At 40.8% G+C, this 12758-nt stretch overlaps 1 protein-coding gene across 1 annotated transcript; it reads left to right on the top strand.

Annotated features, from left to right (window-relative positions):
• Positions 1–684: 684 nt before the first annotated feature.
• LOC112172172 (probable carboxylesterase 12) lies at positions 685–1887 on the top strand. The gene has a single exon (XM_024309412.2). It carries the CDS (start codon positions 781–783, stop codon positions 1732–1734), a length of 954 nt encoding a protein of 317 aa, XP_024165180.1. The 5' UTR covers positions 685–780; the 3' UTR covers positions 1735–1887.
• Positions 1888–12758: the final 10871 nt, after the last annotated feature.

The following is a 12758-nucleotide window of genomic DNA, read 5'->3' on the forward strand; positions in this document are numbered from 1 at the left end:
GGTAAAGAGTGGCTCCATGATTGAACTCCAAGATAATGACCACATTTGGCTATAGCATCCGCAAGAAAGTTTGCTTCATGTTTGACATGCTTGAATGTGACTTTCCCCACTCTATCATTCAAAATTCTAATATCCTGTAAAAGAGATTGTAACTTCCAAGGGGTTTGACAAGCACCTGAAATATTGTTCAGTAAAATTTTAGAGTCTCCCTCCACTTCTAGATTAGTAAAACCATTTAACCAAGCTGCGATTAATTTTTTTTCTTTTGGTCAAATTCATTAGGCAGGATTTGACGACAATTCCTTATAGAATGAGCACAGTGATTTCAAGGAAGATATTCCCTCCTTCCAGAAAAGATGACGATCCACATATTTTCTTAAGCTGATGAATTAAGTGCCTCCCATATTTCACTAAATTCCACTACGTACTAGTTCAACTGCTTGCTAATCCCTCTTTGAATTTTCTTTCGAATTCTTTCCAACTATTCCAAGATACATGCATGAGGAAGAATATAAGGTAGATTACAAAAAATGGGTTTCGTAATCACAAGGTATTGACTATCCCCGTTATTCTCCCAATGAACAGTTCGAGACTTCGAGAGCGTTATGCATGATGTAACATAAAAGTCTTTAATGACTTTCAAGTTTATGCAATTTAATTCCAGCGTTGAAGAAAATGCACCAACAAAAATCCAAAAACATACCTATATTTTAAGAGATAACAAGCCCTCCTTTCCCATCCATACATATCAGTTGTGCTCTGTTTATCATCTCTTCAACCATGAGCGATGAACTAGCCCATGATTTCTCTCCCATGATCAAAGTATACAAAGATGGTCGAATCGACCGACCCTGGGGAACAACAACAGTCCCTGCATCCATCGATCCCCAAACCGGTGTTCAATCCAAAGACGTCGTCATCTCAACCGCACCACCCGTCTCTGTAAGGCTTTACATTCCCAAATCCACCACAACCGAGTCAGCCGAGTCAACCCGGAAGCTCCCTCTTCTGGTTTACTTTCACGGCGGTGGCTTCTGCATTGGAAGTGCTTTCTCTCGCATATATCACAACTACTGCAACTCTTTAGTCTCTGAAGCCAACGTTGTTGCTGTTTCTGTTGACTATAGGTTGGTGCCGGAGCACCCTCTTCCGGCTGCCTATGAAGATTCATGGGCCGCTCTCAAATGGGTGGAGTCCCATTTCGCCGGAACCGGCCCGGAAGAGTGGCTGAACCGGCATGCAGATTTGAACCGGGTTTTCTTTTCAGGTGATAGCGCTGGGGCAAACATAGCTCACCACATGGGTTTGAGAGTTGGGTCTGAGAAGTTGGTGGGTTTTAAGCTGAATGGGATTGTTCTGGGGCATCCATACTTTTGGGGTGAAGAACCAATAGGCGGAGAGGTAGCTTTGGGCGAGAATCATAGAGAGCATTTGGCTGCTTTGTGGAGGTTTGCTTACCCTTTGACTAGTGGATCTGATGACCCGCTTTTTAATCCGGGTAAGGATCCGAAGTTGGGGGAGTTGGGTTGTGAGAAAGTGTTGGTCTGTGTTGCGGAGAAGGACGCGTTGAAAGATAGGGGGTGGTATTACAGTGAGGTGTTGAAGAAGAGTGGATGGAATGGAGTAGTAGAGGTTTTGGAAACAAAGGAGGAGCAGCATGTGTTCCATTTGATCAATCCTAGTTGTGACAATGCTGTGACCATGCTCAAGAAGATCGTTTCTTTCATGAATTAGTTTTGTTTTCGATACTGATTAGATTCTTGGTCTCTTCAGACTTCATCCATTTTTGAGCTCCAATGGTCTACTTAATTTTCTCTCACGCCTTCAACATTAAGGAAAATAAAGAGAAGGAAACGAAATGCACAATTTCGTTAAACTTTAGACACATGTTATTGACTTGCCAACTAAAGATGCAGACCACTGGTTATTGTTTTTAGGTTCAAAATTGATTATAAAAATATGCCAAACAAGTGTCTGCATTATGCATTTCTTTTTCTTTTGGATTATCTTGTGATTGTAGTCGAGATCTGAGGAAAATGAAGGAATAAATATATATATATATATATATATATATATATATATATATGGAAAAAAAATGCGAACCATACCTGACGTTCGTTATATTAGTAACTTTGGTACCTCAACTTAAAAAAATGTCAGATTGGTACCTGAAGTTCACTCCCCGACCCAACACAAGTACCTGGAGCCCATTTCACCATTACACTGCTAGCCACGTGGCAATTTTGGTTGGGTATTTCTGTCCATTTATGTATTCGAACCACTCAGTCTGGTCATACCAATTTTGTGGGCATTTTGAACCCTTTTTCACTCCAAATTTGGATGGAACGACTAAACCATCATTTGATTGACCAAAATGCATACAATCTTAGTACCTGAATTTTAGTCTGCTCAATAATCTGATAGCCCAAAAATGGCAAAGAAATGAAACAACACATAAGCTAAAAATTTGTCCACAACAACACATAATTTCATTCAAGAAGGCATGTCCATTGCTACAAAAGAGATGAAGTTAGGCATATGTCCCAAAAAGCCATATTCAACAACTTAAAATGCCAATGTTAGAAGGCACATAAACAACAAAAATGGCATGTATCACATATCATTTCAGAACCAGTCTAAAATAACTCTAAAAAGCCAAGCATTAACAACATAACCCGGTTCCTGCAAAAAACATCATGTACTCATTCATCTGAACTTGGTGGGCTTGGAGGTGCATTTTGAGGCTTGCGTTTCCTATGAGCTAGGGCTTTGAACCTCCTAGCTCTGAACTGGGGCTGGGATCCTCCTGCTTGGGCAGATGATGTAGTTTGGGACTGCTGGGTAGCCACATAATCCATTTGGGGCCCCTGGTCACTCTGAGATTGGGGCTGCATAAGGTCCGGGGGCTGGGAAGGCATAGGGTCAGCTGGCTGGGAAGGCAGGCTCAGGTTGGGGAGGAATATGCATAGGCTGAGGCTGGACATCTGCATTCTCAGCAAGTTGGGCTAGCTTGTACATTCTCAACAGGTGCCTACAATAACAAATAGTTTAGCAATGCCCCAACATTCCACAGCAATCAACACTTCCAACCATCTAATTCAAATTTCCAGAACACAAAATTATCCCTAAAGCATACCTGATTTCTCTTGAGACATGTCCTCTTATTGTGGCCTTTTTGATGGCAGATCCCACATTTTACCTGAGAGTAGTAGACCTTTGGTAACTTGGTTGTTCCAGGAGGTGGAGCCACCTCACCTAGAACCAAAAAAAAAGTTGTTGATATTAGTAACAGTAACAACCAACTGAACAAAAACTGGACAAGTAAAACACCTCACTTGGTTCTTTGGTCCTACTCATTTTAGGCCTGCCAGGTTGTCTTCTATACAAAGGAGGTGAAATCGGCCTATGAATCTTTTCCCACTCCTGCACTCTAGCAATTGGATGCATAATTGGGTCATAAGCCTTCATGTATGTCTCCTTGGTATAGCATGCATCTACAAAGTCATCAGGGGACATTCCTTTTCAGTAAATGGCTGCTATTGCATGGCCACATGGTAGGCCAAATATATCATATCTTCCACAAGTGTAGGACTTGGTATCCAAGGCCACTGAGTGTTGTGCAACCACCATACTCTGACATCCAACCCTTCTTCCTTGTACCTCATATCTCCATGGACTTGATGCAACTGGCCTATAATCATGGCTAAAGTCTGCACTCAACATCTTTTCCACTCTTGGCCCTACCTTACATTACCAATTAGGGCCAGAATTCCAGCTATTTGCTAACTTCACCATGGTTCATGTTCTGATTTCTTCCAAACATGCTAGTATAGGCTTCTTCCTTGCTGAAAAAAATGCTTTTGTTAAAGCTCTCACTGTGGTTGTTGAGAAGGAAGTCACATTTGAACTTTGCTTAGAAATGAGACTTTGAAGAGTGAATTGCAGGTCTGTCCATGCACCATTGCCATGCATTAACTGAGCTTTTCTTCAAATCTTCCTTTGCTTCAATGAAAGTGTTCATTGTACAGCTCCTTGCCACGGCTAAAGCTTTTGTTTCAACTCCAGCCCTACAATCAATGAACAATTAAACATGCTAAGTTAGAAGTCTGACATAAGCTGCAGAAAACAATTCAGAAGAAAAATAGTTCAAATAATACAACCTGTGTGTCCATCTCTCTTAAAGTTGTTTTGAAGATGTTTGACACAGTGCCTGTGTGCAGTATCTGGGAACAACTCTTTGATGACCTGCACCAGTCCCTTCTGCTTGTCACTCATGAAAGTGTAATGTCCACTGTGATGTATTTCTAGATCAGCCTTCAAAAAATTCAGAAACCATGTCCAAGTTTCCCTGCTTTCTGCTTTGACTATTGCCCAAGCTATAGGGTAAATCCCATTATTTCCATCAATGCCAACAGCAGAGAGCAGCTGACCCTTGTGGACTGTCTTCAAGTGACAGCCATCTAATCCTATGAATGGCCTGCATCCTTCCCTCCATCCCCTCTTCAGAGCTTCTATACATATGTAAATCTTCTTGAATCTAGTAACCTCTCCATCCAACTTAGTCTGAATCCAAACTGAGGTACCAGGGTTCCTTTTCTTGAGCTCATGAGCATAGCTTTCAAGCAAATTGTACTGGTCTTCATAAGTGCCTTGTGCTAGTTTCTTGGCCTTCATCCTTGTCCTATATCACATCTGGTATCCAACCTCCATCCCCAAATCCTTGTTGATGGCATACTGCATGCCTTTTCTAGACCAGTTGAGATCAATCATGAAGAATGCTTGATACTCTTCTGTTATGAAAGGAGCATGCATCTGGTACACCTTTTTCACCACTGTATTGCACTTGTGCTCAAGCTTTAATGTCTTAATGTAGATTGTGGGATTATCAAGATCAGTAGTTGTTGAGGCATAAACTTTCCAAGGACAACCTGGTTAAGTTATATACCTTGCACATATCTTGTCAATAAACATGAAGCACATCAGTTAATGAAGATGAAAAGAATTACAGTGGGGAGATTAAATGAAGAAGAAAACAGACCACAGTTCATAAATGTAGTTATTACTCACCTTGTGTCTGGTGTTGGTTGGGAATCTGACTTCCTTTTTTGTCAGAATAGAATGCTTCCTAATAGCATTTGAAAGGACCTGCCCCGATTTCCACCCTGAAATCAGAGGTGGCCATGTGGGGCGCACTTTAGGAATAACTCTACTGAAAATTCAGCAGAATCACCCCTAAAATGTACTACCTAAAACCTGTAGAAATAAATTTACACTTCTAAACAATCACCCTTAAACTCCTGGAGCCACCCTGCTCCCACAAACAAACAACTCCACAAATTAGAGTATCCAAAAATCCAAATATCTCAGTTTTACAACCACCTCATAGTTTACAATATTAATACAACAGTCCCATGGTTATCAGAGCAGTCTGAAGACAAAAGAAAAACAATATACAAAGTAGGTTAGCAAGTAACCTACGAAGGATAGATGGCAGCGGTAGTGCTAAGTCTCAACTCCTAAAGTCAAACAGCTTCACTGTGAACTGGGCATTTGAAACCAAAGGTCCCGGGGGGAAAGTAGATAAAAAATATGTTAGCGTGAGTGGACAAAAATAAGTAATTGTAAAGAAAAAAAGATTTTATACTTTCCCACGTTTAACGTTTATTCCTTTAAAAAACTCGATGGATGCAACAATTAAGGAAAATTATCCGAATGATGTTCAGCTCAAGAAAACTGACTAGCCCCGCTAGTCACAAACAACCAAGTTAAAAGAAAGATACTCCGATACTCAAGAAAAATAAGACCAGCTCCGCTGGTTAAACAAGATTGAACAAGTCCCTCTAGTCAAGTAACGATAGAGTATGGGGAAGAAGTCATCACCATACAAGTAAGGAAGCCTCCCAGGCTCGGGTCGGAGCCTTCCAGGCTCTTGAGCATCCCATGCTCTTTGCTCAACTCACCCACATACACATAGTAAGCGGGGAGGAGTACTAATAGGCTAGCTAGCAATAAAATATAACGACCGAGGTATGGTGGGTTAAAAACCATACGAAAACTGAAAACCAATAATACATCCCCAAAATCTAGCAAATAAAAGCTCGAGTACGATTCCCAACCGTACATGGGGAATGGCATGATAAATCACATGTATCAACGACATATCCCACACGCCAAAAGGATATTCTCAAATCCATCAACAAATGAATATTTTCCTCGAAAATTCCATTTTCGAAAGCCTTTCAAAAATCTCAAAATTGATGAATAAAATATAATGTTTAATTCCAGAAATCACCTCGGAAAATAATTAGTCGAAAATCAACATAAATCATAAATTCAAGTTCGAGCATAAAAAACTCATATTCGAAAATCATGATGGAAGAATCAATTGATAAACCAAACTATAATCCGAAACCAAAATAATATGCTCGACAAATATTATGATAATTAAATAAAGCATTAGTTCAAGAAATAACAACATGCATTATTACTTAAAATAAAAGTCCACTCACAGTATACGCTAACGTGGTACCCAAGCGTAAGGATCCTCATCGAGCGATGGGTCGGTACCTTGTCTTGTACACAATTATATTCCGTAAACAATAATTTGACAATTAAATACGAATCTAAAATGAAACCCGAAAACCCCTCGTAAATCAATATATCCATTTCTTTCTGGATTCAACCCAAAGTTCACCACTAATATCAATCCGTCAATTAAAGTATTCCATAGCGGAAACAAGGGAAATCTGAAGGTTGGATTCCCATAAATCGACATCTGAAACCCCAAACTTCGGAAATTCACAATCGATAACAAACTTCTCCAAATTCCACCAAAAACACATTTACAGATTCTACAACTCACAAGTAATTTATCTAGCTAAAAACAGAAGCCAAAAATCCTGCCATACACTCCTCCACGCGCCACCCACAGTGGCCCACGCGCCGCCGTCCAACACCACCTCTAACCACCAAATTTTACTAGCAGCTTCCGGTCAACAATCCAAACATCTTTCTCAACTACAAAAAATTCAGAAAATTTCCCGTCGTGATTTTTCCTTCCACACTTCAATCTGGGTTATGAAACTTGGACGGATCCAAGTACACTCCAAGGCACTTCTAAAGAACCTGGTTCATCGCCGGAGGTGGCCGGAGTTGGAAGAAAACGGCGTTGACCTCCAAATGCTACAATGAACTTCCACGGCTTGTATCTTCTTTTTCCAGCCACAACGCGATGATCCACCACCACAGACTTGTTGAGGAGGAGGAGACGAGTCGAACAGTGCTGGTGGCACGATCCTAGGTGGCTGGACGGCGAAGTTGTGACGGTGAACAGTGGAACAGAAAGAGATAGGGAGTTACCGGGTTGGTAGGTTCTGACCTACCCACAGTAATTTTTCAAATATATACAAAATTATCATGAACAGTAACTTTTGTATTTCGCTTATAAATTTCGCATACGAACTCCAATTTTTACATACCATATATGCACACGCTCAGTTTAACATCTTCTACGACTTTCATGTAGGAAGTTTTTCTCAAAACTGATCCAAACAAAAAGTCAACTTTTAAGGCCACTAAAAGTATGGAAGCAAGGTAAAAGGTTAAAATAATTGTCGTTTACCGTCTGAATGATTAGTAAATAGGTAAGTTGAGATAAGGGACATAACAACATTCTTGAAAACGCTTGAATTGGCAAACTCCATTCCTTACTCAAAGCTAAGGTTCTTCATGCCTTCATTTCCCTTAAACTCTCCCCCAGTTGGAATACCTTTTCCTGCACTTCACAGGAAACCTCCCTCTATCCTCACCCTCCTCATCTGAAGAGCCATGTAAACTACCCAATTTATCACTTTCATTCCCATCCTCCTATGAAATGTTTCCCTCAAAGCCCATATCATCCCATTCATTTACCCTAGATGGATCACCATCAACATTCTCGGCAAACTGCTGGTCATCACCCTCACTATCCAGCTTAATGTTAGAATCTCTAATCCTATCAAAGTTGGGGTCATCAGAATCGGTAGAACTTGAATCCCAATCTTCCTCTTGCAGGGGTCTGCTCCCACCATTTGATGTCCCTTCTTCTTGCCCAGAACATTGTCCCCCAGACCGTGTTGCATATCTAGGCTGAACAACCTTACTAGGCCTGCCTTTCTTTTTTCTTTGGTGCTGGAATGTCTTCATGTTGCACCTTATGTTTCCCTTTGTTTAAAGTTCTTTTTTTCCTTGATTGGCTCTAGAGGTGGCAAACTGGTCGGCCCGACCCATTTTAAGCGGGCCTAGTCGTGCTTCATGCCTGGCTCGTGCTGGCCCATTTACTTAAACATTAAGCCCAGTCCGGCCCATGGCCCGAGCCCATATCGTGTCGAGCCAATAAATGCGCCGTGCTCTTGCCTACCTATTATAAAGCACGATTTTGTAAAAGTAAAAATAGATTGGAAAATTGGTCTACTCATTTCATTTCATAACCCCTTTATATAGGGAGAGAATTACAATGGAAAGAACAATTACAATGATGACATTAACTACTGATTGGTTCGTAATCCATGCTGATTGATGTTAATCGGTAATCGCTTGATTCTCTCTCCGTCAATCACTTTGACAAAGGCACACAATATGTTTTTCCTTTAACACTCCCCCTTGTGCCAAGTCAAAGACGAAATGGTGCATGAGTTGTTGCCTCACTAAAAACCTTGCCAAGTAACAATAAAAACCCTGTGGGACAAAAATACACATTGGTCGAAGGAAAAGAGCACAACGCACCTTTTACATTTGAGTATGACATGTGTGTGTTTGACTCCCCCTGATGTCTACACCTTCCCCTGATACTTACATTAATCTAGGGAGCTTGGAAAGTCTTCGCATTTCTATGCTTTTCACATGTTTCTCAAATGTGTCCTTAGGCAATGATTTGGTGAACAAATCTGCCACATTCTCCTCAGACCTTACTTGATTCATTTGAATCTTGAGGAGAGTCTGTTGTTGCTGATTGTAGGACAACTTTGGTGATATGTGTTTTGTGTTATCACCCTTAATATAACCTAGCTTCATCTGTTTGATGCAAGCTGCATTGTGTTCGTAAATGCAAGTAGGCTCTTCAGTGGTAGAACTCAAACCACTAGTCCCTCGAATATGTGCAATGATAGTTCTTAACCATACACACTCAAGAACCGTCTCATGTAGAACAATGATCTCTGAGTGGTTCGAGGAGGTAGCCACAAAGGTTTGCTTGGTTGATCTCCAAGATATCACCGTGTTCCCATTGGTAAATACATAACCAGTTTGGGAACGATATGTGGGTCAGATACGTATCTAGCATCAGCAAAACTGACCAAAACGTCATTTGGCGTTTTAGTGTAGTGAGTGGCGTTTTCGCCATCAACATTTCCTTTAGGGATTGCAGTTCCATCTGCGGTCCCTCTTGTCTCTCTGTAGGGAAAGAACAGTCTCAAGTCAATGGTTCATTTTAGGTATCGAAAATATTCTTGATACCATTCCAGTGACGCTGCGTTGGCGCTGAGCTAAATCTAGCTAACAAGTTCACTGAGAATGCAACGTCTGGTCGAGTAAATTGGACTAAGTACAATAATGCGCCTATTGCACTTAGATAGGGAATTTCAGCTCCCAACACTTGTTCGTCATCTTCCTTTGGACGAAATGGATCTTTCCTTGTATCCAAACTTCGACCGATCATGGGAGTGCTAACAGGATGTGCTTTGTCCATGTTATATCGCCTGACTTTTGGACATATGCAGACTGGTGGATTAATATTCCACAAACTAGGTGTTCTAGTTCAAGACCTAGATAGAATCGAGTTTTCCCAAGATCCTTCATCTCAAATTCGGATTTCAAGTAGCTCGCGGTTTCTCTTATTTCATCAAGAGTACCAGTTATGACATATACTACTACAATTTGCAAATCCGGAACTTGTTTTCTTTATGAATACGAAGGGGCATAATTCACCGTTCTTATATCCCTTCCCAAATCAAGTAGTCACTTAGACGGGTATACCACATCCGTCTGGATTGTTTCAATCCGTAAAGTGAGCGTTTCAACTTAATTGCAAACGCACTCTATGGTTTAGAGTCACTTGACTTGGGTAATGTAAGGCCATTAGGCACTTTTCATATATATCTCTGAATCTAGATCCCCATAGAGATATGCAGTAACCACATTCATGAGCTGCATTTCCAGTCCTTCGGAAATTACTAAGCTAACTAAGTAGCGGAACGTTATAACATCCATTACGGGGGAGTATGTCTCCTCGAAGTCAATTCTAGGGCGTTGTGAGAAACCTTGCGCACAAGGCGAGCCTTGTACCTCAAGACTTCATTCTTCTCATTACGCTTTCTGACAAAGACTCATTTATGTCCTACAGGCTTTACACTTGGTGGGGTTAGCACTACCTAACCAAATACCTGTCTCTTTGTCAGAGAATCTAATTCTACCTGGATTGATTCTTTTCATTTAGGCCAATCTGCTCTTTGTTGACATTTTTCAACAGAGCGTGGTTCGATATCATCGTGCTTTAGGATTCCTTGAGCAACAGTATATATCATCAATGTGTATGGAAGATCTTTCTATCAACTCATACACACACTCGTAATCCTTTGAGATTTCTTTGTTCTCTGGAATCATTTTTAACATCGGAGCGTCCTCCAGTATTGATTCATGGACATAACTATAATCAGAGACAATCTCATGAGAGGGATTCTATACATTGATGATTGGTTTGTGCCTTACCCACCCTTTTCTTCCTTGGATGAATGTCAATCGAACCAAGTGACCTCCCCCTCTTCCTTGGGGAGCCACTGCCTCAACCTCACCTCCACTAAGTGCGGTTGTAGTGCCCCTATCTGCGGCATCGTGCCCCTTGTTAGGGACTTCTAACCTTGCAGGCACATTTGCAGCTGGTATATGTGATCTCGTCACTTTTACGATATCAGTAAATGCATCAGGCATCGAATCTGCTACGTTCTGAAGATCGATTATTCTTTTCACTTCACTTTCACTTTGTGAAGTGCGGGGATCAAGATGAGACATAGTGGGGACAAACCACGACAATTCCTGTCGTTCCTTTGGAAAATCCTTTTTCCTATCTCCCCCTAACGACGGGAAGACTGTCTCATCAAAGTGACAATCCGCAAATCTAGCGGTAGAGAGATCGCCTGTCAAGGGTTCCAAATAGTGGATAATTGTTGGGGATTCGTATCCAACATAAATACTTAATCGTCTCTGAGGACCCATTTTGGTGCGCTGTGGGGGCGCAATAGGCACATATACTGCTCAACCAAATATGCGTAAGTGTGAAGTGTCAGGCTCATATCCAGTTACCAACTGGTACGCAGAAAATGGTTGGCTAGCTGTGGGTCTTAAACGAATAAGTAAAGCTGCGTGCAATATTGCATAACCCCATGCAGATATAGGCAGGTTGGTGCGCATAACCAATGCCCTAGCCACCATCTGTAGCCTTTTGATGGTGGCTTCTGTGAGACCATTTTGTGTATACACATGGGGTACAGGATGCTCTACATCGATTCAAATAGATATGCAATAATCATCAAATGCTTTTGATGTAAACTCTCTAGCATTATCAAGCCGTATAGACTTGATAGGGTGATCAGGGTGGTGAGCCCTTAAATGTATAATCTGTGCTAGGAGTATTGCAGCATTTCTTGTGAACAATAAAACGACATGTGACCAGATTGTCGAAGTATCCACCAGAACCATAAAGTACTTGAATGGTCCGCATTCTGGATGGGTAGGTCCACAGACATCTCTTTGTATCCTTTGTAAGAATGGAATGTTTTGTTTTGTATCTTTAGCATAGGAAGGTCTTGATCCTGTTTTTGCTAAAGAGCAGGCTTTGCAAAACGAGTGATGTGCCTTTGAAATAGTCAATGAGGCATAATGGGAGGGAGGTAGTGCATCTGGTACTTCAGAAGGTAATGACTGCATTTGTGCAATACCAGAACTGACACCTTGCAGTGTGGCGGATTTTTCTCCCATTTTTCACTCGAAAGAAGGGAAGTCCGTGTGAGTTCTTGAAAAATACGGATCATCATGTCACGACCTCGGTGCCATAGGCGGTCATGCAAAAGCCTGCATGAGTCAGTGTCCCACATTTCATTGTTGGTGACAGTATAGGATTCAATGATCCGAATCGTAGTGAGGTACAGTCCACTAAATTGACTCATAAGTTTCTCTAAGATGTGTTTCCTTCCACAGTCATTAGATGTAATATCAAGGTATTCAGTTCCATTCTCACGGTGTGTTTTTACTGGATAATCGTTGGCACAAATAGCTTTGAAACATTAACAAGGTTCGATTAGCTCTTGGTGCATATAGAGCGTCTGTGACTTGAAATGTTGTGCCATTAGGCAGCAAAAATTTGGCAGTTCCTCACCATTTTATTAGTTTTTGATAATCCAATCATCGTAGTCACAGAAGAATTATAGGCTATTAGTTCAATGAATAATTGCCTATTTCTTAATATTGTGTGGGTAATCCCACTATCATCTAAGCACTCAAGTTCTCCTCCATTCATTCCTACAAATAAATGTGAGGTATTTAGAAAATATAACTCATATTCTTTAGAGTATTTCTATTTGCGTAGAATGGTATTCTTTTCATTCTAATAATTTTTTTTCTCTAGATGTATTGCTTTACATCTTTATAGTGCTATGTCGAACCATGTAAATATGTGTAGTAAATAAATTTGAATAAATTCAGTGCTTCAGAATAAAATTCAAAATTTA

Source organism: Rosa chinensis, chromosome 6 (genome assembly GCF_002994745.2).
Source record: "Rosa chinensis cultivar Old Blush chromosome 6, RchiOBHm-V2, whole genome shotgun sequence".
NCBI classification, from domain to species: Eukaryota; Viridiplantae; Streptophyta; class Magnoliopsida; order Rosales; family Rosaceae; genus Rosa; species Rosa chinensis.